Source organism: Apostichopus japonicus, chromosome 12 (genome assembly GCF_037975245.1).
Source record: "Apostichopus japonicus isolate 1M-3 chromosome 12, ASM3797524v1, whole genome shotgun sequence".
Taxonomy (NCBI): Eukaryota; Metazoa; Echinodermata; class Holothuroidea; order Aspidochirotida; family Stichopodidae; genus Apostichopus; species Apostichopus japonicus.
In genome coordinates, this window is record NC_092572.1 from 2,627,994 (window position 1) to 2,652,897 (window position 24,904).

The window sequence follows — 24,904 nt, forward strand, 5'->3', positions numbered from 1 at the left end:
AGTTTGAGATTTTGTGGGATATTTTTTATTTTAATATGAAAGTGACTTCTAAATCAGTTTGAAGTTGTGATATCAGTAAATTGAAACCAAACAAGGTACATGGCATGATTACGGTAATTCAAGTCTAACTATTCATTTGATTCAATACAAAATTAATAGATATTGTTCACCAAATCAAATCATCTCTTTCTTTGGTGACAGGTACAGTATATACTACAGAAGCGAATATTCACTGGCCTCTTGGGAATGTTTGAAAGAGTTGAAACTAAGAACAATACAACATTCATGGCCTGTATCTCTGTTTATGTTCAGATCAAGTTGTGTTGCTACTACAGTTCTGAAAGCCAATTCCCTACAGGCATGAACAAAGACCAAAAACCCTCTGCTGTATTACAATATGTCTGTAAACACAGGTAAGCCTTGTTTATATGCTTTCCATCCAATTTTGGGCGGAGCTACGCTCGTTGGGGAGTGACTTGAGGTTGAGAGCTGGAGAAAGTGCTGACCCGGAGTTTGTCACAGGCACGCATGATATATCACTGAGTGCGGTGTGACGATATGGACAGCAGAGTCGTATACGTCTCAGTAAGAAACTAGAGTTCCTTTATACTAAAAATGAACTCTAAAAGCAACAATAGAAGCAACTACTGTAGTATTGGGGGCACTCTCTCTGTTAATTATTCCCCGGTTAGTATTGGAAATTTGGTGGGCTTGTTGTCCTTGAGGAGACCCTTCATAGTGATTTTTTTATATTACTCTACTCTCCAAACCTTGATATTAAATATAAATAAAAAAAAATAGTCATAGCCAAATAGGCCTATGGCAGCTAGCCGCCATTTCAGTGGCGGAGCTAGGGGTATTGATCACGGGGGGGGGGGGGGGGGAGGGGGTGGCGATAATGGTCTGTAAGGGCGCTATCGACATTATCTAAGCGGAGCGCCACCACCGGTTGGCGCGGAGTGTACATGAATTTTTTTGAGTAAAGATATTCCCTTGATCGCCAGAAGTGTCTTTTAGAGAATTTTGTCAGAAAATTACACCGACAAAATGTGACAAGTGTCAATAGGAAGATGAGACCTCAATAATCGCGAATAAGTAAAAAGTGGAAAAAAAGCTGAAAAGGGCGCCAGCAGTCCATTTGAGTCCGTCGGGGGGGGGGGGCTGACTGTTTGGCCGTTCCGCCACTGCGCCATTTGGTTCTGGCACAGCCATGTGCACATTTTGTCACTGCCAACAAACAGAAAACCAAACAGTATCAAATTGTACTCATTTTTATTCAAATCAAGGTGTCACCGAGAAAGTGAGCAAAATCCCAAAACCAAGCACTTTTTTTTGGGTATATGGAAGACGGCCTATTATGCATTTGTCCAAAACTGAGTTTTTTGTACGTGTAACATAGTATATCACTTGTACGTTTTAAGAGTATGCACCCTCTCGGAGTCGAACGCACATGTATCACAATACTTACAGTCTATACAGTCTTATTTCGTTGTTTTTTGTTATACTTTTCAAGACCGTTAGCTATCACATGGTGTCAGAAGTATAGTACGATTTGGCTGATAATACATCCGCGTAAATATTCGTTAACTTCACATAGCAGGAGAAATACAACCGACCAAGAACTGCTTCCATGCAACGCACGTGGCTTAGCATTAAAGCCTAAAGGTATCACACACAGTGCAGATATACCTACAGTAGGCCTAGCCTATATTCTAATTTCTGGAACTTATATTCGAACGTTATATGTATATATTGATTGCACAAGCAGACTCGGTACGCACACACAATACAGTAATACTTACAATTTCATTATGTGATGGAACAGGCTCAATTAAAAATGCGTAAAAGCACGTTCGAATACATGGTAGTTTAATACGATGACCTACTTTATGTCCATATGCATCTACCTAACAATCTCAGTTCTCCGTCTGCTCACTGATACTCTGTAATATGACAGTAGTAAAGAAGTTTCACCCCTGATCGACCTCGCAATCCTGCGGGGGATGATAGACTTGTTATCAAAGAAAAGACAACGTTGTTGTTTTTGTTTTGAGGATCAGTTGTCGTTGTTGAGTTTGATAAGTGAAGTATTGTTATTATAGCATTGAATAGATTAATAGAAAGCCATGGGTGAATGGAGGAAAGAACCCGAAGTCAGGGGACAAAGGAGACAAAGAGCCAGTGAGGGAGAGATTTCTATTGAATGGAATTTAAGTTCTTAAGTACTAAGGAATGAGAAGACAGATTGGTTTCGTTTATTCGGGAAGTGTTTGGTTTTGGTTTTTCAGTGGGAGATCTTCAATTAATGGGTCTTTATCAAGGTTGTTTTTATAGGTTAATGTTAAATTCTTCAAGAAGTTTCAAAATAGGACTTGTGTTGCCCGCATGAAGAACATGCCAGGTTCCGATATAAGAAGGGATTTTTAGTGCAAAGTGATAGGCTGTTGTATGGATTCTGTTTAAAACTTGTTTGTTGGAATTAGAGATGGTAAGCAGGGATGCTAATATGACATTTACCTGATGTAGGCTACTGTACATATACTGTATGTAGCTTCTGCCTACAGTATGTTACTCTTCCTATTAACCCCTTGCCCTATATAGCTCCTAGGGAGAACCAGACATCCCTAACCACCCAGTCCTTTACAAAACTGTCGCCAATCAACTTTCAATATATAATTTTCTATTAAATTCCAGCACATTAACATCATTACTTAGCTGCAACATCACATTAATGTGACCTTGTGTACATTTCAGATGAATGACACAGTTGTTGAACTTTGTAGTTTGTATGTAGGTTTGGCTTGGAGAGTACAAAAACCCAACTTCAGTTTAGCTTGTGAAGTGGCAAATTCTTCAATAATAGGAAATCAAGTTTGCTTCACAGAGTTGATACTCTTTAAAGTCACTAATTAAGTGGCCCTTACCAATTGTCCCACACTGAGCTCATGTGTTATGCTACTTTATTATTATTATTATTATTATTATTAAAACTTTTATTTAAGGAATGGTTGTATCATGGCTCATTTGCTCATAGGTAGAACATCTGTGTCTGTATTCCAGATAAATAGGAAGACTGTTCTTTCTGGATAGTGAACATTTGGAATGAAAATTCTATATTGTAAAACCTTATCAATGAATTAATTGGTTGATACCCACAAGTCGGAGTGCTACTGTAGGCCCACACATGAGAGCTGGAAATTATCTCTGATCTCTTTTGGTTCTCACTTAATTCTTTGACCAATTTTAACCCACATGCTCGATATTAGTAATTAAGATAGGTAAGTGGAATTTTGAACAAATTGTAGGGCAAGGAATTACAAGGCTAACTGGCTCTCTGATATATCTTTTCCTGTAGATCGTAATTTGGAGGATTCGTAAGGTATGGTGGTGTTCAGTCCCTTTCAGTGTTTCTTAACATGGCCTAGCTACTGTGTTAAAGATATGTTGCTACAGTGATAGCCACTGTGGTTGCCATGTTTGAATTACAAGCTTACTTTTGGTCTTCATTCAGTAGCCTGAATATCTGAAATGGCTCATTTTTTTATGAGTTCAGTCAGTTAAGATTGTATGAATTATTACAAATGTTTACCATAATTACACAGTAAATTTGTATGCACACAATTTCAAACATTTTCTTTGCTTTGACTGTGTCATTTTCCACCCCCATCCTATTAACTCCAATATGGACAAGAAACCAATTGTTGTGAGCTGCATACCATGTATGCTTTTTGAACGTTATTTGGTATTCCCAAGTGCTTGTCCTGCAGCCAAGGTTGTGCAGCCAGGTTTCACATGATAATCTTGTCAATATTTTATACATATGATATTTACATTACATTTCAGACCTACACAAAAGGTGGGATCATACCAGAATGGTATGGTTAATGCACTGGATTATTTTTGGTGAGTGAAGTACTCTTTAATGTATTGTGAACAGTATAGTTTACTTATAACTGCTACAGTAGATATCCAATATTATCGACATTACAGTAGGTCAATGAGGTACTCTTAGTAAACCATTATGTTTATTTTACTTGAAAAATAGGACGGTTTTATTTTGACAGCACTGTTTGATTTTGTATGACTGTTGGATCATTCTTTCACACTGTGGCAGTCATATTTTATTTGGTTTTGATTGTTAGTGAACAACATTGTTGTGCAATATCTGTGTGTGTGATCAATATACTGTAATCTGTTTTTTGAAAACATTAGTTCAAAGTTGTAAAGTCTTTTCATGGACTCAAGCTGTTTCATGTTGACCTGTTGCTATGCTAACATGTTACAAAGAGAGAAATGGTCAAACTGTTTTGATCTAAGACTTTGTACATGAACAATTTACAAAACAATGTACTTCTCTTGTAATGTGCAAACATTACTATTACAGTCTGTCAATATCATACAAAGCTAGCTGTCTATTGTTTCAGGCTGTAGCCTTAAAACAGCTATGTACTGTAGCTATATGGTAGAATTTTTAGAAAACATCTTGTGTATTTTAAACTAAAATACAAATTATGTATCAACATGTTAATAAGGTTATCAGTGTTGTTTTATGTTGATTTTCCCTCCATCATGCAGGGTTATTTGTTCAGGCACAGGGGTTCAGTACTACAGTTGTTAAGGAAGGGGAAGATGCAATAATAGAATGTGGGTTACAGACTACAGTGGAAGAAGGATACCTGAGATGGGAAGCTATGACAAATGATACTACTGTAGTCTTAGCAATTCATTTCAGAAATGGACATACTGACTGCAACGACAGAATCATCAATTGTACTATACACGCCAATGGTAGTATACAACTGGAGTCTGTTAGCAAGGAAGATGGTGCCAGATATTACCGTTGCCTTAGAGGAGATGATAATGGGTTTAACTATTTTTCAGATCACAGGCTCTTAGTTTTGTCAAAAGGTTTGTAGTCACTGGTTGTATGCATTCCACGATAAATACTAACAAACAGATGTCTTAATCTAGGTTGATTTGAGGTTTGACAGCAGTGTTTGATTTCAAGTGACTGTTAAGTCATTCTTGCACACTGTGGCTGTCATATTTTATGATTTTGTTATAGTTATTATGTAGCTCTCATTAAGGTCTTGCTAGTGAACGAAATTGTTGTGCAATCTCTGTGTGTGTGATCAATATAATCAGATATTTGCTGAGTAGTTCATTTTGTAACTATAGATCTGTGTGTGGACTCTAGAAATGTTACCATTGCCTAAGAGGAGATGAACATGGGTATAACTATTATTCTGACCACAAAATCCTAGTTTGGTCAAAATGTCTGTAGTCACTGGTTGTTAAAGTTGTATGCATTTTCATGATAAATACTTACAAACAGATGTCTAACTCTTGTCTTTTAGTTTTGACAGGCTCTGACCAATCTCATTATTATAGTGAAGTACATGCTAAATGATTTTATAAAGAATTTGAGGTGAATCTCATTCTATATGAGGATCTCATAATGAGAGCACCACATCCATTTTTGGTTTTGATGAAAATTGTAACCTTTGCATGTATTCTGGCGTATGTGTGTGGGTGTATGGGTGTGTGTGAGTGCCTTTGTGATGCCCAGCTTGTAAACATGATATCTCAAGAAGGGAATGTCAGACCAACTTCAAATTTGGAGTGCCACATTAAGTACAAGAAGCCTATTGTTTTTGATGGGGGTCAAAGGTCATTTGGGGTCACCTGGGGTCAAATTGTCAAAACCTTGTAACACGATATCTCAAGAAGGGAAAGGTCAGATCAACTTCATACTTAATGTGTAGAAGTACCAAATGAATTACTAAAAGCCTATTGTTTTTGGTGGAGGTCAAAGGTCGTTTTGGGTCATCAGAGGTCAAATTGTGACACCCTTGTATACATGTTCACCATCACTGTGTACATAACGTCAGATTCATGAAGAAAACTGCCCGTGTTCCATCATCGAAACCACAGTGCATTTTTGCATTCTGGTTTGTTAGTGAAACAGAGAACTATGTGTGGATGTAGTGATTTAGTTTCGTCCAACCTCCTTTAAAATTGAACATTCCGTGACGGGTTTCCGGAAGCCCCTGATTTTCAGGGGTTAGAAAGTTTCTAGGAAGCGTGGGCACAACCGAGGAGCGACGCGAGCGATTAACCTGGCCTCCCGTATATATTTTGTAGCGAACGACTTCTACAGCGATTGATTCTCGAATCTTAGTATATTTAAGGATCTTTCCACAGAACGTTTATTTTTATCTGTGGATTTTACCCGAGGACACTTTATCCAACCTTAAAGTCGACTTAACTTCGAGGAACATTTTAGCGTTACCAATTATATATAGCCTACCGTTGATTCTACCTATAGCACTTATACGTAAGTCCGCCTTACCTACTATTACTTATATCTACAGCCATCGCGCCGAGCCAGGACTTATATTTTATTATAACCTAGATGTAGCGTGAGCATCAACACTTCTAAAAGGGGCTGGCGAAAATATTCGCCACCGATTCGTGGAGTGTTTACGTGTTCATGCATATATCATTTTAGTACCTAGAAGCTATTCGGTCGCGAAAGCCTTCACGCGATACAGCATATACCATTTATTTACTGGAAGCCACTGGATCGCGGAAGCCGTATATTATTTAGCGTCATAGCGCCATCATTAGCATCTAGCCTGTAGTATCTAGCCCGTAGTATCTAGCTTTCAACCTTATACAGAGTCTGGTAACTTAAACACCAGCTGACTTAGCCTGAGGATTCCAGCGTTAGCAACAATCCAGGATATGAACGGTGAAAGGACATAGTATTTAAAGGTATATCGATCTTTTTGGTTCCTTGCTTTTTGCAAAGCAAGGAACCTATGTGTTCAACTTGGCGTGTGTGAGGGTGTGTGTGTGTATGTGACGCTTGGCTTGTGTACACGATATCTCAATAAGGAAATGATGTATCATGATGAAACTTGTTGGGTGGATAGCCCATAGTAAGAGGAAGATCCCTATTGTTTTTGGTGCCCGCAAAGTTCACCAAAGGTCAGTTAGATGCCAAAAACCAATATATTAAAAACAGCAATAACTCCCAATGACAGGGTCCGACATGGTTGATATTTTGGGAGTAGTTGTGAATGGGGTAAGGCATCGTTTCCAAACATAATTGTTATGTGATCAAAGGTCAACAAAGGTCAATTAATGATAAAAAACTAGTTTTTTTGCGATAACTTGAGAACGAAATGTCCCTTAGGGTTGGGAGTTGCTTCAATGTAATCCAGTTGTCGACCCGCACCTGGGTGACCCTTGACCTCAATTTGACCTTTGGTGACCTGTACGTGTTTTTGGGGATTTTTACAGTTTTGATGCTATTTTCAGATGTCAAAGGTACCTTCTGAACATAAATGTCAATAGGTTGACCCCGTGTGACCTTTATGTGCGAAGTTATATGGGGTCAAAGTTTTTCGGTCGGAGTTAGGATGGTTGTACAGACTTGTCGTTTTGTTTTTTGGAATCAGGAGATTAAACTACATCTGAAACCAAGGTCAAAAGGTCAAAGGTCACATTAGAAAAAATGTGCTTATTTTGGGAGGAAACGAGCAAAAAAGAAAATGTTTGGTTTTGATGCTAGATTTGGATACCAAAGGTACCTTCCGATCAAAAATGTCAATTGGTTGACACCCGTGTGACCTTCGTGTGCGAAGTTATACGAGGTCAAAGTTAATTTTTAGACATTTAATGCAGTAACTCCCAGTTCCAAGGTGTGACGTGGTTGATATTTTTGGACAAGTTGCAAATGGTATAGGGGAATATTTTCAAACTTAACGGTCATGTGATCCGAGGTCACCAAAGGTCAAATAATGTTAAAAAACTAGTATTTTGGGAGGAGAAACTGGGCAAAGAAAAAAATGTTTGAATTTGTATAGTTTGATGCTCTATTTAGGTCTCACCAATCAAAAATGTCAATAAGTTGACCCAAGGTGACCTTTGTATGTTAAGTTATATGAGGTCAAAGTTAATTTTCAGACATTTAGTGTAATAACTCCCAGTGCCAAGGTATTACACGGTTGATATTTTGGGACAAGTTGCAAATGGTATAGGGGAATATTTTCAAACTTAACGGTCATGTGATCCGAGGTCACTAAAGGTCAATTAATGATAAAAAACTAGTATTTTTGCGATAACTTGAGAACGAAATGTCCGTTAGGGTTGGGAGTTGCTTTTAAGTATTCCAATTGTCCACCCACATCTGGGTGACCCTTGACCTCAATTTGACCTCTGGTGACCTTTTTGTTTTTTGTGGATTTTTACAGTTTCGATGCTATTTTCAGATGTTAAAGTTACCTTCTGATCATAAATGTCAATTGGTTGACCCCCGTGTGACCTTTGTGTGCGAAGTTATACGAGGTCAAAGTTAATTTTCAGACATTTAATGCAATGACTCCCAGTTCCAAGGTGTGACACAGTTGATACTTTTGGAGTTCTTGCAAATGGTATAGGGTAATATTTTCAAACTTAACGGTCATGTGATCCAAGGTCACCAAAGGTCAGCTAATGATAAAAAACTAGTATTTTTGCGATAACTTGAGAATGAATTGTCAGTTAGGGTTGGGAGTTGCTTCTACATATTCCAATTGTCCACCCACATCTGGGTGACCCTTGACCTCAATTTGACCTCTGGTGGCCTTTTCGTGTTTTGGGGATTTTTACAGTTTCGATGCTATTTTCAGATGTTAAAGGTACCTTCTGATCATAAATGTCAATAGGTTGACCCCTGGATGAGCTTTGTGTGTGAAGTTATAGGAGGTCAAAGTTAATTTACAGACATTTCATGCAATAACTCCCAGTGCCAAGGTGTGACAAGGTTGATTTTTTTGGACAAGTTGCGAATGGTATAGGGGAATATTTTCAAACTTAGCGGTCATGTGATCCAAGGTCACCAAAGATCAGCTAATGTTAAAAAACTAGTATTTTAGGGGGAGAAAATGGGCAAAGAAAACATGTTTGAATTTTTACAGTTTTGATGAGCTCCGTTTAGGTATCACTGATCAAAAATGTCAATTGGTTGACATAGGGTGACCTTTGTGTGTGAAGTTATGTATACAATTTCAAAGTTAATTTTCAGACATTTAAATGCAATTAAATCCCAATGCCAAGGTGTGACACGGTTGATAATTTGGGACAAGTTGTGAATGGGGTGTTGGAACATTTTCAAACTTAAAGGTCATGTCATCTGTGGTCACCAATGTTATCATATCTGTTGACCCGCTTGTAGGTGACCTTATACTTCTTACATTTTCGACGCCATATTTAGATCTCAAAAGTGCCTTTGATCAAAAATCCGATCACATTTTGTGATCACAAAAGTGTTGGCTATAGTGTTGGTTACTTTATGCGTACATGTAGGACCACAATTACTTGGACTATTTGAGCCCAATCTTGCTTGATAATATTATGTGTATTGTCATATACCCCAAGCAAGGAACCACAGTGCCCTTGGGCTCTTGTTTTACTTTAGATTAGTTTCTCCATAAAATGAAATAAAACTGTTAGCAAACTGCTTATCCACTAGAGAGCCTGTGTAATAGAATGTGTAAAAGTAAGTTGGCCTGACGTTTCGATCCTAGAAGGATCTTCTTCAGAGGCTAAATGACAAGTTACAGTAACAGAGGGGACAAAAACACGCACAGAAGACAGACAGGTTAATGAGCACGGTGAACACAATGAGATGGATGAAAGGGGATTATAAGTAGAAAGCAACAGGAGAAGAGGAGAGGAAGGAGATAAACTGTGGAGGGACAAAGAGAGGATTAAAGGCACAGGGTAAGGAATAAACTGGAGAGGGACAAAGACAGAAAGGTGTGAAGAAAAATGGAGGGGAAGAGAGCTGTGAGAGGAAGAGTGAAAGGGGGGGGGGAAGGGAGAAAGGGGAGAAGGAGTAGGGAACAGAGGAAAGTTAGTCATGTCCTTCCTGAATGTTCAGCCCATGAGGTTGAACGGTACGAAGGCGTTGCATCCAGAGCCTCTCTCTGCTGATACGTACTAGGTCAGGACGGCTACCTAAGGATTCAATCCCCTGTAGGGACATGTCGTTAATGGTATGGTTGGGAAGGTTAAAATGTTCTCCAACTGGGGTCTCAGTCTTCATGGTGTTGACTGTGGATCTGTGACCATAGAATCGCTTCTTGAGGGTGGTTTTGGTTTCGCCAACATACTGGATGCCGCAAACTCTACAAGAGATCAGATAGATGACATTGGTGGTAGTGCAAGTGATGTGACCCTTAGTCTTGTGTGTGAGTTGCATGCTGTGGCTGGTGATGGAATTGGATTCAACAATGTGGTGGCTGCAGACGATGCATCTCGAAGTACGATCACATTTGAAGGTACCATGCTGAATGGGTGTGGGGTTAGAAGTTAGAGGTGGAACAGCAGCACATACAAGAAGGTCTCGTAGGTTGCGTGGTCGTCTGTAGGCGATGATGGGTTTTTCAGGGATGGCTCGTTGGAGTCTATCTGAAGTGAGGAGAATGTTGTGGTTGTTAGAGGTGATTTTCTGAAGGGGAGGAAGATTTGGGTGGAAAGTAACAACGAGGGGCAGCTTGTTGTCGCAATCTCGTCCCTTTTTGTCCTTCACTGCCAAAGTAGATGATCTGGAAAGGGAGCGGACTCTCTGAATGGCTTCACGCACCCTTCTGGCACTATGGCCCCTGGCAATAAGGTGTTTTTCCAAAGCATCTGTATGGCGAATGAAAGAGGAATTGTTAGAGCAAATGCGACGAAGACGAAGTGCTTGACTGTAGGCAATTCCAGACTTGCAGTGACGGGGATGGCAGCTTGAAGAATGGAGATACTGGTGTGTGTCTGTGGGCTTGGTGTATAAGTCTGTAGAGAGAGAATCGTGTTCCTTGCGAACAGTCACATCGAGAAAGTTAACCTGTTGGTGAGAGTAATCAGAGGTGAATTTGATGGTGCTGTGGAAAGAATTGATGTGATTGATGAAGGTGAGCAGGCTATCCTCATCACTGGTCCAAATGAAGAAGATGTCATCGATGTAGCGCCACCAGATAAGGGGACGACAGGGAGCCGTACTGAGCATGCGTTCTTCAAGGCTAGACATAAACAGGCATGCATAGGAAGGAGCCATCCTGGTTCCCATGGCTGTCCCGTGTCTTTGAAGGTAATGCTTGTCCATGAACGTGAAGTTGTTTTTGGTGAGAACCTGTTGCATGAGAGCTTTGATGTCAGAGATGGGTGGACAAGGGTGGACCTTCTTAGACAGGGCTGCACACGTGGCTGCGATGCCTTCAGCATGAGGGATGTTAGTGTACAGAGAAGTGACGTCGAAAGTACCGATGATGGCTGTACTGGGGATTTGGTTTTTGATATCTTCAAGTTTCCTGAGGAAATCTGGAGTGTCATGGATATAAGAATTAATCTGAGGAACAAGAGGTTTGATGAAGTGGTCCACAAACAAGGATATCTTCTCGGTGGGGGACCCATTGCCCGAGATGATAGGCCTACCAGGGTTACCAGGCTTGTGAATTTTGGGCAGGAGATAAAACCTGGCTGCCTTACAGTCTGTGGGAGAAAGGAAAGAAACAGCCTTCTTAGAGATCTGGTTCCGCTGGTACATATCAGTGATGGTCTGTTTTATCTGCTGGGAGAAAATATCTGTGGGATCAGAATCAAGAAGAGTGTAAATATCACTGTTGGAGAGATGACGCATGGCTTCCTTGATGTAATCCTGTCGATCCTGGATGACAACTGCAGAACCTTTGTCGGCTGGCTTGATGATAATGTCACTGCGAGACATCAGTGAGGAGAGTGCTGTTCGCTCATCTCTTGGAAGGTTGTCGTGTGTTCTGCGGAGAGGAGAGTTTGACTGGTTAGTCTCAGAGCTGACGACCTGTGTGTAGGCTTCTAAAACAGGGACTCTGTTTTTAGGAGGCATCCAAGAACTTTTCTTGCAGAAGGGTTCCCGTTCAGTAGGAGGATCATCTAGGAAAAACTCACGAAGGCGAATTCTGCGAAAGAAATGAGTAAGATCTTGACTCAGTTCCGCTTGGTCAAATGCTGGAGGAGTAGGACAGAAGTTGAGTCCTTTGGAGAGAAGCCTAAGGTCTGCACTGGTAAGAGTAGAAGAAGATAAGTTAACAACTGCAGTTGAGGATGGTGGTGCAGACTCAGATGGAGTCTGGGGCCTTCTAAAACGGTTGCAAGCGGTACGTTTGCGTCTTTTCTGAAGGTCAGTCATTTTCTTATTTCTTCTTTCTGTGAGTTCAATGTTCTGCTGAGACAAACACAAGTTAATTTTGTTAGTGTACTGAGTCCATTCGTCATCGGTGCAGCATGACTGTAATTCAAGCTTCAGCCTCAGGATATCATCGTTGAGGCTATCTAAGGACAATTGGCAGTGTTTGGTGAGGATGTTGATGAGACGGATGGAGGTGCTGTGTAAGACTCGGTTCCACTCTCTCTGGAGTCCTGGAGGGAGTGTCCCTAGTGCTGGTTGGTGTGTAACCTTTGTCCCTCCACAGTTTATCTCCTTCCTCTCCTCTTCTCCTGTTGCTTTCTACTTATAATCCCCTTTCATCCATCTCATTGTGTTCACCGTGCTCATTAACCTGTCTGTCTTCTGTGCGTGTTTTTGTCCCCTCTGTTACTGTAACTTGTCATTTAGCCTCTGAAGAAGATCCTGCTAGGATCGAAACGTCAGGCCAACTTACTTTTACACATAGTTTCTCCATAGAAACATCTAAATGGATAGTTCCTTTTCTTTCTTCCTTGCTGCTTTAGAGAAAACGTCTTCTCCCCCGTCAATTGAAACACCTCACAGAGAGTCAGTAATTTCCTATCACATTGGTAAGAAGGGTGTGCTACATGGCTACAATGCTCCAGTCTGTGAAGATGATGTGGATGGGAACCTCCCAGTAGTCTGCTATCCACCAGCTGGTGTGATTGTAGACAGAGAATATGAGACTATTCAGTGTAATTGTACTGACTCAGATGGGCTGATGGACAGCGTGACATTTCCTGTAACAAGTTAGTAATTTATAAACAGTTTTCATAATTTAGAGAAACTGATTTGTTGAATACTCTGGACTATTTGATGAGAAGTCCTCTTTGCTTTCAATTTCCACTCCTATTATCTCCCAAGGTGTTCCCTTTCAAATGGCATGCATCATCCACCTATTAAACTTCTGATTAAGTTTATTACACTTGCAGAGGTTGGTATCTTATAATATTATCTGCTACAAAATGTTTACTATCAGCCTGTCTGTGTGAGTGATATTTATATCTAAAGTTCACTACTTTCACCGTACACCTGACTGAATCCTGACATGAGTGCACCATTTCATTAATGTATCTAGTAGACTACACATGCCTACTATGTTGAGGTAAACCTGCTATAGTAGTACTTATTGTGGATAAGGTTTCTTAACTAATGAAGTATTACAGTACATGTTCTTGCTTATTCATAGTGTGCACAGTTTGTGTGGGAGAAACCAGCAACATGGAAGAAGTAACCAGTTTTTTGTTACCTAAATTTATACTTAATGAATATATTAAAAAGTAAGCTTAGCTCCACTATTTATCTTCTTTTGCCACAAAATGAAATACTTTTTTTCATATTCACAGTCATAACTCATTGGGTGCATCCTGGTTGGAGGAAGGCCTTCCTTAGTCTTTTGGTTATTACAATACTAATAAGTTTTGTATTAATATTGATTTGCTGTAACATGTACAAGAATCTCAAAAGGTGGAAAGCATGTAAGTGATCAATTAATTGGCACTAATTAATAATAGTTTGAGTAGGTTTGAACGTTTTAAATGTTAGTTACAGCATGATTGCAACATGCTCTCAAAGTCTGAAAACCATGTAAACACAATATCTCAAGAATTGAATGTTGGATATATCTCATATTTAATGTTTGGATGCTCTGTGTCATGTAGATGAACCCCAATGATGTTATATGAGGTCAAAGGTCTGCAAACAATTTATCTTCTAAGAAACCTAAACTGTATCTCATTTGTATTATGTGAATTCCCCATATCATGCACATGGACTCTTTTTCTGTTATCAGTCATTTGAAGGCAATTCCAACTGTTTTATCAAAACTAGGTGCTAATGTTCTCAAAACAAAATTTCAATTCCTCAAAAAAGAAAGAGAGTGCTATTAACCTATGATGAAATAATATTCCACCACATCTGACCACACTCACATTGAGTGTACCTGATTAATGTGCCATAGGAATTCTAGGAAATTACAATTTATTTTTACAATCCATAGCATCCTAATTAGCCAGTTGTTAATGTCAACAATTACTGAGGATAATGGAAGTAGTTAAGGAAGGGAAATTTGAACTTTAGGCTAAGTTATTAGTGATGTTTTTGTTTCAAAGCAACACACTTTTCTCAGGATATTTAAACTCTGTTTCAAATTAAATTGGCTACAAACTACCAAAATGTTCACAAGGAGTATTTGATGGAGAAGTATGTTGTAAATATGATCACCATCGGGAAGGAATTGGTTGGATGGGATGGGGGCAAGAAGAACTCAACATTGTTGCAACTAGAAAACCCGTCTGTCAATATTGTGACACTATGTGATCTACACTGATATCACACTCAACAATTTCCTTTTCATTGCACTGTTAATTCTAATTGGGCATACTACTAATTCTAATATCAATTATTAAGCTAGCAATAGTAACCTAATTTGACTAACAAGTTATTGCATCTTCCTTATCTATTCATCAATATTTCACACACTCACCTGATCTTTAGGAATAGAGGATTGAATGTTTATAGTCGGGGGGTTTATAGTTGGGGTAAGGCACAAACTTTGAAGCCAGTGGAACATGAAAATAACACTGATTTGATGTACTTAGAAAACCACGAAAGTATCTTAGGACCTTCCAAAGTGACAATTTATTTTTTAGTATTACTGTAACTCCCTGTGTAGTTCAATATAATATTGTTATTGTTTACATTTAGAGACTGTGGTATTAACATCCTTGCAGGATATTCTTCAGAGGCTAACTGAAACTACAACAGACTAAAAGGAGACGTTTTAAATAGACAAATGGACATACAGCTAACTTGAACTGTGAATTGATAAAATGAATAAGGCCAAAGTAGAAAGTGAAGTGAGATGAAAGGGAGAGGTGATGAGGATCAGATTAAAGTCTGAATGAAGTCTGCAGGATGAATATCTGTGTGCACTCCTTTCCTCAATAATTCAGTATTGAGTATCTGTCTATGGAATGGCTGTGCCACATTTCATTACATCGTTTATTGCAACCAAAGAGCACTTCTTAAAGCACAACATTAAGCCCACAAGACCCCACCACCATTGTACCTTTTGCCCTTGGCAAGGCATCAAAAATCAAAATCAAGTTTTGCTGTCTAACTGAAGACCAGTTTTGTTCATCAAATTCAGAATACATTGTAACCAAATATCCCTAATTAGGTCTAATCATTAATAGCCTAAGTATTACCCTCGATCACTTTGGAGATACAGTATACATATTGTTTTTTTATTTTATTTTGCTACATTTTTAAAGTTATCTTACAACCAAACTTGCTGTTTGGGCATCGAAAGTGTAAGGCCCGGTTGAACGTTGGACAACCAGAAAAATCCTTAAACTTTGCCCTGTACTTGCAGTACATTGCTATTACTAATGATATCCAAATTCATATTATGTTGCAAGCTATAGTTCAAATTACAATAGCAATAAGTTGGTTATCCTCTCCAGTACCCTGTACAAAATCTGGTGCTTCGTGAATTCAAGTGATATCTAGTTTTATCTTAGAATTTTGCCTGAATTAGATACCAGTAATGTAAGGAAGTCAGTGTAGATGGTTTGTTCTTATTTGTAGTAAAATAAATAAATAATAAATTAATAATAATTAATAAATAGTATTCTAATTTCATCAGCTGGAGGCAAAGTAATTATACTTTAGACTTGATCGGCTATTTGAATAAGTAGTAAGGAGGTTGGTGTAGCGGAACTTAATACCATTTGGAATTTTCATTCTGTAATCATGTTTTCTTTAAACACACAGCTGCGGAAGAAATGAAGAAAAGAAGTGAAACAAAAGACAAGCAGATTTCTGATCTGGTCAGTATTTAAGAAAAGCTATGATCAGAGCTACAAAATGCTCTCACTTCCCTCAAGTGGAAAATAAATTAAACCTTAAACAACATGCACTGACTATTTTCCTTCAAACAACCAAGGTAGACTTCAGATAAGCTTCCTACAGTCTGTCCAATGGGTTTTGGTTCAGTGACAATGGTAACATTAGTTATATGTTAATGTGTGTTTCTCTCATCAAGGGAAGCAGTATTTCTTTCTGAGGTATGCAGAATAATGCTCCATGTTAAGCACTAGAAGTACTTTTGTTAGTGGAGGTTGACAGGCGCGGCGGAACGGAAAAATTATTGGGGGGGGCTAATGTGTGGAGACTATCTAAGCGGAGCACCACCATCGGTTGGCGCGGAGCGTACAAGAAAATTTTGGGCTTTTTTAATCCCCCAGATGGCCGGAAACGGCACTTCCCGAGTGTTTTATGCTGCGAATACCTAGCCCTAAAATATGGGTCTCAAGCCTGCAATTTCTCAGATTGCACGTAAAAGTCTGTAAAAACGTTGTAATTTGTGTATTCGATGGTGTTTTAAGAGAGTAGCTATTACTCGTAGTGTACTCGCAAAGACAAGTGGCGGAGCTAGTGGTATTGGTCAGGGGGGGGGCAAGAATGGTCTGTAGGGGCGTTTTCGACAATATCTAAGCGGAGCGCCACCACAGGTTGGCGCGGAGCGTACAGACAAGTTTTGAGTAAAGATACTCCCTAAATTGCAGGAAATGACCCTTTCCGGGCCTTGCTAATTTGCAGATAAACGGAGAATAAATAGGTGTCGTCGCCATTTTGTCGGAAAATTACACCAACAGAATATGACAAATGTCAATAGGTATATGAGAGCGCAATAAAATAGTCAATAATCGCGAATAAGTTAAAAGTATTGAAAAGCTGAAAAGGGTGTCAGCAGTCCATTTGAGTCCGTCGGGAGGGGCATCCGCCCCCTGACTGTATATATGGACGCTCCGCCACTATGTAAGGGGATGTTGGAGAACTGGCTGAAATGAGGCAAGTCATTGGCCTAAGACAAAGTTGTGTTACGCTTTACCGGTACTCACACTCACTGCTTCCACTTTTCACGGGCGTGAAGACGCGGTTGGGGTGACAATGTGGTCTATAGCCAGGGGATGGGCCGAGGGTCCCCAGCAATTACTAAAATTATTACACCTATATAGTATACGTGTGCATCGGACAGATCGACAAGTATGCATTGAAAAATGGGCAGATGCACGTTTCGGAGCCTTGGTAAATATTGGGGGGGCTTATCATGCATTTGCCCCCTCAACTTTTTCATTGAGGGGGCTGGGCCCCCCCCCCAAGCCCCCCGGCTCCGCCGCCACTGGAGGTTGATGGGCATTAAGGTCCAGTCAGTAATGAATGTAAACAGACCTGCAAACATGGTATCTAAAGAAAGGCAACTTGAACAGGACTCATAGTGGGTATGTGGAAGCATCCCAGTGGAATTAATGTCATTGCTTGTTTTGGTAGTGGATAAAGATCATATTTAATCTAAAGTGTAAAACCTTGTTAACAGTTTTATCTACCTAATATGTGTACTGTACTAGAGGTGGCATAGAACAGCCTACTACATCTTTAGGGATACAGCATTTAATGCCACTTATTTGGTAATGGCATTATTTATTCCATTTGGTTTGTCATGCTATGTTTAACACACCATAAAAATAGCTTCTTAACTAAAATGATCATATTGTTATTTTGATTTTAGAACTCTATGAATTTAATATTCGAATTTTCTTCTTTTCCTCTATGTTTAGAAGGACAAAATTGCTGCACTTGAGGCAAAACGTACGTCATTTGTTTATAAATTTGAGATGACAGGATAGCTGATAGTGACATCAATTTAGCCTAAAAAACTGTAAAATGACTATAAAATTGAACACACCATAACACTAACAACAGCACCTAGAAACAGACATAACATGTAATGTTAACACCTGGCTCACCAAAAACATGGAAACTCGGAAGATCTATACTAAGAACTGCTGTAGATGTGACTTACCAAATACTAAAGGCATTACAGACTGTGTCTAGTGTAAAGTAACACTACTTCTAAAGTATAGACAGAAGTAACAAGTCCTACATAGACTTGAATAGCCATTAAAATGTAAAAGTCCCTTACTGGACTGTGAATTTCTGTTTATAACCAAGAAGATGCTAAGAAAAGTGGTAGAAGCATTCACAAATATAATCAAGGTGAATTGCTTCTCAAAAGTAAACAGCATATCCAGTTTTCTGTTAAGAAAAGAGCATCCTCTATAGTGTGAATAAAGTGAACCCTAAGCTCAACAAATGAATGTATTCTAAGCTGTATGGTGATATCGTTATTGATAATGTCTGAGCTTGATTCTCTTCTAAAGCAGACACAGATAATGTACTTCCAACTACAGCAATTGGTAGCTAATGCTTGCTACACTCATTTAAGATAAAGAAGAATATGCTACACTGATTTGGTTGTACATTTCTATTTCTTTCAACAGTAAATACAAGTCAAACACAATTGCAAGAAAGAGAGAGAGAAGTGAGTCATCTTAAAGAACAACTGGAACAGAAGGAGAAACAGGTATGTATTAAAACTTTATCCATTAAATTCCACAAACTTGAAGTTGTCAGTGAATTGTGATCATTGGTTGAGGGTGATTCCAATAGACATTTTATTTGAGGATTTGCCTTCTTTCAGTACAAGTAAATTGTCTTCATGCTGTAAGATTAAAGTGGTTTCTATCAATATTTAAAACATGAGTGCCCTACCAGTGCCCTGCTTGCTTGTTGAAGGTTTTAGGAGGAGGCTGATCATTTAGAGAGCATCTTGCAAGATACAAAATAACAGTACAATGTGAGCTGTGTTGGGCTTCATCTCTACAGACACATACTTGTGATGTTTTTTATCAATTTATATGAAAAGTATTGTTTACACACACTAGAAGCAGTGTTAATGAACTGTGTTGTTAATTATAAATGTCATTAAACAATTGATGGCTTCAATGAATATTTTGTTTGATGATTCTTTTACTTCACCCTTAGGAGACAGAAATGAAGAATAAACTAGAAGAGCAAAACGAGCAAAGTAAGATTTTATGAGTAACTTAGGGCATATAGACCCATTGTTGTACTAGTGTTATCAGCTATGTTACTTGCTATCTCATACATTGGTAAACTTATTATCAGGCTATTATAAGCAAAGTAGAATAGCTTTTGTACTACCATGAGTTGTATAGACTGTTTGTTCACATCACTGCTTGTTGAAAGTTCAATTCCTAATTGTAGATGTGCTTGCTCATGCCTGTTACATGTCAGATGAAATATTCTCAGTCCCATCTCCATATATCAAGTTTCTGTTTAGAAAGAGCTTCCTGTACAGTGTGAATAAAGAGAAGGCTAAGCTCAACACATGAATGTTTTCTAAGCTGTTTGGTGATATTGTTATTGATAAGTGTCTGCTTTGTTTGGGTCAGTGATAATGGCTGAATTTGATTCTCTTTTACAGCAGACACTGAGAATTTACTTCCAACTACAATTGGTAGTTATTGCCTGCTATACTCATTTAAGATAAAGAAGCAATATGCTACAGTTGGTTGTACATTTCTATTTCTTTCAACAGTAAATAACATGCAAACAGAATTGAAAGAAAGAGAGGAAGAAGTGAGTAATCTGAAAGATCAACTGGAGCAGAAGGAGAAACAGGTGTGTATTAAAACTTTAATCATTTAATTCCACAAACTTGAAGTTGCCAGTGAATTGTGATCATGGGTTGGTTACGTTTCCAGTAGTATAATTTTTTTGAGGATTTTGCCTTCTTTCAGTACAACTAATTGTCTTCATGCTTTAAGATTAAAGTGGTTGCCATCAATACTTGAAGCATGAGTGCCCCACCATATCTGCTTGCTTGATGCTGTTTTAGGAGGAGGCAAATCAAATGCATTGCGCACTTCCATGTTAACTTTCATTCGGTGAAGAACAGCTAGGTTGGCATGTTTTGTGATCTATTGTGTTCATATTTTGAGTAATACTTGAAGTATGTTTAGTAAAATTGGTAAACAAATTCAAAAAGCTGGTAAAAGGTTTTAAATTATATCTAGAAGCAACTCAAAACAGTTTGTAACTCTTTGATACACTGTAAAGAATACAAATAGAATCGATCTGAAAGTGAATAGAAATGACCAAGATGTTGAACTAGACAAGGATGACATGAATGTAAGATTCTTTTTCTGTCTTGCATTGAAAGTTAATATAAAAGCTGTAAGTGAAGAAATATTAGTTGTTTGATGTTCTGTTGTCATTTCCAAATGAGCTGATTTATTTTCTTCCTTTTGTTTGACCACACTTATAAAAATGGAAGAATCAGCCCTGCATTTAAAGGAAAAGGTGAGGCTGCCTTAATAGCATAGAAGAAATCACATGCTAAAACTGGGTGATTATGATTTGCTGAAGTGAATGACAAAAATTCTACACATGGATACGATTATTGTAAAGAGTGTACAAACGATTAATTTGTACCACAATTTTATCTATGTTTTTGTAAAAGTGACACATGCTCAGCTAGTACATTGGATCATCGAGGACTAAGTGAATTGTGATAGTTGAGTATGGCTGATATCTCCTGCAGGTTATCTAAACTTTGTTTCTCAGGGTCAATAAAAGTGCTTTGCACAAAGACATTTTGTGGCACATACTTTGCATACAAATTAATATGTTGCATGACTGATAAAAAATCGTCTATTTTAACATTGGATAAAAAAAAGGTTATGCCTAACTTAAAATGCATCTATGCTATCACCTGTCAGCATGTATCATACTAGAAGATTTCTTCTAAATAACCCACAAATACAATGGACAATGGATCACGTGAAGAACATCGTACCTGCTGCTTGCTTCCCAATTCACAAAATCGGTCAGCTAAGCAGATTTCTCGACCAGAAATCCACAGAGAGGCTCGTTCATGCCTCCGCCACTTCTCGTTTGGATTATTGCAATAGTTTATAATATGGTTTACAAACGGGCAATATTTGAAAGCTTAAGCCAGTAGAGAATTCCGCTGCCCGTCTAGTGACCCATTCCAGAAAGCATGGTCTTATTTCACCGATTCTAAGCGACCTACACAGTCTTCTGATAGAATACAGTGTCAATTACAAATAGCAATGCTGACCTTCAAATCTCTTCATGACGTGGCTCCTGCTTACATATCGGATCACATCAAAGATAAGTTCCTGGCCGGTCTCTCCGCTCATCATCTGAACTTCTTCTACGGCACCCACATCACTCGAGGACCAAGTTCTACAGAGATAGACGGTTTTCTGTCGCTGCTCCGGTTGTTTGGAACAGCTTACCTTCAGATCTCAATTTGAACAATCTTAATATTTTTAGGAAGAATTTGAAGACTTATATGTAGTCAGGTTGGTATGCGTTTGTGTCTGGACTAAAGCACCGCAATATGGAGAAGGTGTACCCTATTGTTTTTGGTGCCCTCAAAGGTCAGTTATGGTTCAAAAAACGAAAATATTAAAACTGCAACAACTCCCAGTGCCAATGTGTGACAAAGTTGATATTTTGGGACAAGTTGTGAACTGGTTAGGGGAACATTTTGAAATTTAACATTCATGTGATCCAAGGTCACCAAAGGTCAATTAATGTTAAAAAACTAGTATTTTTGCGATAACTTGAGAACGAATGGTCCGTTAGGGTTGGGAGTTGCTATAAAGTAATCCCATTGTCGACCCGCATCTGGTTAACCCTTGACCTCAATTTGACCTCTGGTGATCTTTAAGTGTTTTGGGGACTTTTACAGTTTCGATGATATTTTCAGATGTTAAAGGTACCTTCTGATCATAAATGTCAATTGGTTGACCCCTGTGTGACCTTTGTGTGCGAAGTTATACGAGGTCGAAGTTAATTTCAGACATTTAAGGCAATAACTCCCAGTGCCAAGATGTGACATGGTTGATATTTTGGGACAAGTTGCATATGGTATAGGGGTATAACTTCAAACTTAACGGTCATGTGGTCAGAGGTCACCAAAGTTCAATTAATGTTAAAAAAAATAGTATTTTGGGAGGAGAAAATGAGCAAAGAAAAGAATGTTTGAATTTTTATAGTTTTGATAATTTTTTCACGTCTCACCGATGAAAAATGTCAATGGGTTGACACCAGGTGACCTTTGTGTGTTAAGTTATATGAGGTCAAAGTTAAGTTTAAGACATTTAGTGCAATAACTCCCAGTGCCAAGTTGTGACATGGTTGATATTTTGGGACAAGTTGCAAATGGTAAAGGGGAATATTTCCAAACTTAATGGTCATGTGATCCGAGGTCACCAAAGGTCAATTAATGTTAAAAAAACTAGTATTTTGGGGGGAGAAAATGGGCAATTAAAAATGTTTGAATTTTTATAGTTTTAAAGGTTTATTTAGTCTCACCGATGAAAAATGTCAATGGGTTGACCCTATGTGACCTTTGTCTGTTAAGTTATATGACATCAAAGTTAATTTTCAGACATTTAGTACAATAACTCCCAGTGCCAAGTTGTGACATTGTTGATATTTTGTGACAAGTTGCATATGGTATAGGGGTATAATTTCAAACTTAACGGTCATGTGGTCAGAGGTCACCAAAGTTCAATTAATGTTAAAAAAAATAGTATTTTGGGAGGAGAAAATGAGCAAAGAAAAGAATGTTTGAATTTTTATAGTTTTGATAATTTTTTCACGTCTCAACGATCAAAAATGTTAATGGGTTGACCCAAGGTGACCTATGTGTGTGAAGTTATATGAGGTCAAAGTTAATTTTCAAATATTTAGTACAATAACTCCCAGTGCCAAGGTGTGAAACGGTTGATATTTTGATACAAGTTGCAAATGGTATAGGGGTATATTGTCAAATTTTATGGTAATGTGATATGAGGTCACCAAAGGTCAATTAATGATAAAGAACTAGTTTTTTGGGGGAGAAAATGAGCAAAGAAAAAAAAGTTTGAATTTTTATAGTTTTGATGCTTTATTCACGTCTCACCAATCAAAAATGTCCATGGGTTAATCCCAGGTGACCTTTGTGTGTGAAGTTATATGAGGTCAAAGTTAATTTTCAGACATTAAGTGCAATAACTCTCGGTGCCAAAGTATGACACGGTTGATGTTTTGGGACAAGTTGCAAATGGTACAGGGGAATATTTTCAAACTTAATGGTCATGTGATCCGAGGTCACCAAAGGTCAATTAACGTAAAAATAGTATTTTGGGGGGAGAAAATGGGCAATTAAAAAATGTTTGAATTTTTATAGGTTTGATGCTCTAGTTATGCCTAACTGATCATAAATTTCAACGTGGGGTTAACCCCTGGGTGACGGTGTGAAGTTATGTTTGTCTAACAAGTTCAAAGTTAATTTTTTAGACATATAATGCAATGAACTCCCAATGCCAAGTTGTGACATGGTTGATATTTTGGGACAAGTTGCAAGTGGTATAGGGGTATATTTTCAAACTTAACGGTCAGGTGATCCGAGGTCACCAAAGTTCAATTAATGTTAAAAAACTAGTATTTTGGGGGAGAAAATGAGCAAAGAAAAAAATGTTTGAATTTTTATAGTTTTGATAATTTTTTCACGTCTCACCGATGAAAAATGTCAATGGGTTGACACCAGGTGACCTTTGTGTGTTAAGTTATATGAGGTCAAAGTTAAGTTTAAGACATTTAGTGCAATAACTCCCAGTGCCAAGTTGTGACATGGTTGATATTTTGGGACAAGTTGCAAATGGTAAAGGGGAATATTTCCAAACTTAATGGTCATGTGATCCGAGGTCACCAAAGGTCAATTAATGTTAAAAAAACTAGTATTTTGGGGGGAGAAAATGGGCAATTAAAAATGTTTGAATTTTTATAGTTTTAAAGGTTTATTTAGTCTCACCGATGAAAAATGTCAATGGGTTGACCCTATGTGACCTTTGTCTGTTAAGTTATATGACATCAAAGTTAATTTTCAGACATTTAGTACAATAACTCCCAGTGCCAAGTTGTGACATGGTTGATATTTTGTGACAAGTTGCATATGGTATAGGGGTATAATTTAAAACTTAACGGTCATGTGGTCCGAGGTCACCAAAGGTCAATTAATGTTAAAAAAAATAGTATTTTGGGGGGGAGAAAATGGGCAATTAAAAAATGTTTGAATTTTTATAGGTTTGATGCTCTAGTTATGCCTAACTGATCATAAATTTCAACGGGTTAACCCCTGGGTGACGGTGTGAAGTTATGTTTGTAAATTTATCACAGTTTTACCATGGTATTACCGCGGTAAAAGTAGGGTAAAAGTGTGGTACATTTACTACGGTAAATTTACCACAGTTTTACCATTATATTACCGCGGTAAAAGTAGGTAAAAGTGTGGTACATTTACTACAGTAAATTTACCATAGTTTTACCATGATATTACTGTAGTAAAAGTAGGGTAAGTTTATATGGTACATAATTAAACTACATATATGTGAAATTCCTACAATTGTGCCATGATTAACCACAGTAAAAATAGGGTAAAACTATTCGGTGCAATTATTCTATGGTAAATTTACCATAACTGTACCATGATTTTACCACAGTAGAACATATATGGGTAACACTATGAAAAATGATGGTACATTTACAGCATTTTTTCCATGATTTTGTCCCATATTTTTGCAATACTGATATGAAAAACCTTTTGTTCTACTAATATCTTAATGTTGGCAATGAAAATTACCTGTGGATATGAGTTGAATAAAGAAGAGAGACCAACTGCTATTCTTATATGTTCAAGTATGCATCTCTTTTCCT

The 24,904-nt window shown here is 38.1% G+C and overlaps 1 protein-coding gene across 5 annotated transcripts; it reads left to right on the top strand.

Moving 5' to 3' along the window:
- On the top strand, positions 1–24,863 carry LOC139976780 (uncharacterized). 5 transcript variants are annotated; one of them, XR_011796255.1, is made up of 11 exons: positions 1,385–1,665; positions 3,844–3,903; positions 4,576–4,908; positions 12,745–12,990; positions 13,588–13,719; positions 16,019–16,074; positions 17,866–17,896; positions 18,589–18,671; positions 19,133–19,175; positions 19,710–23,600; positions 23,647–24,863. XR_011796255.1 is itself a non-coding variant. In XM_071985540.1 (10 exons), exons 1-10 carry the CDS (start codon positions 398–400, stop codon positions 19,817–19,819), a joined length of 1,110 nt encoding a protein of 369 aa, XP_071841641.1. In that variant the 5' UTR covers positions 1–397; the 3' UTR covers positions 19,820–24,863. The 5 variants fall into 5 exon arrangements, 4 of the variants coding, with proteins under 4 accessions (XP_071841641.1, XP_071841640.1, XP_071841643.1 ...); XM_071985540.1 differs by lacking the exon at positions 1,385–1,665 and adding an exon at positions 1–413 and having other exon boundaries at positions 19,710–24,863; XM_071985539.1 differs by having other exon boundaries at positions 19,710–24,863.
- Positions 24,864–24,904: the final 41 nt, after the last annotated feature.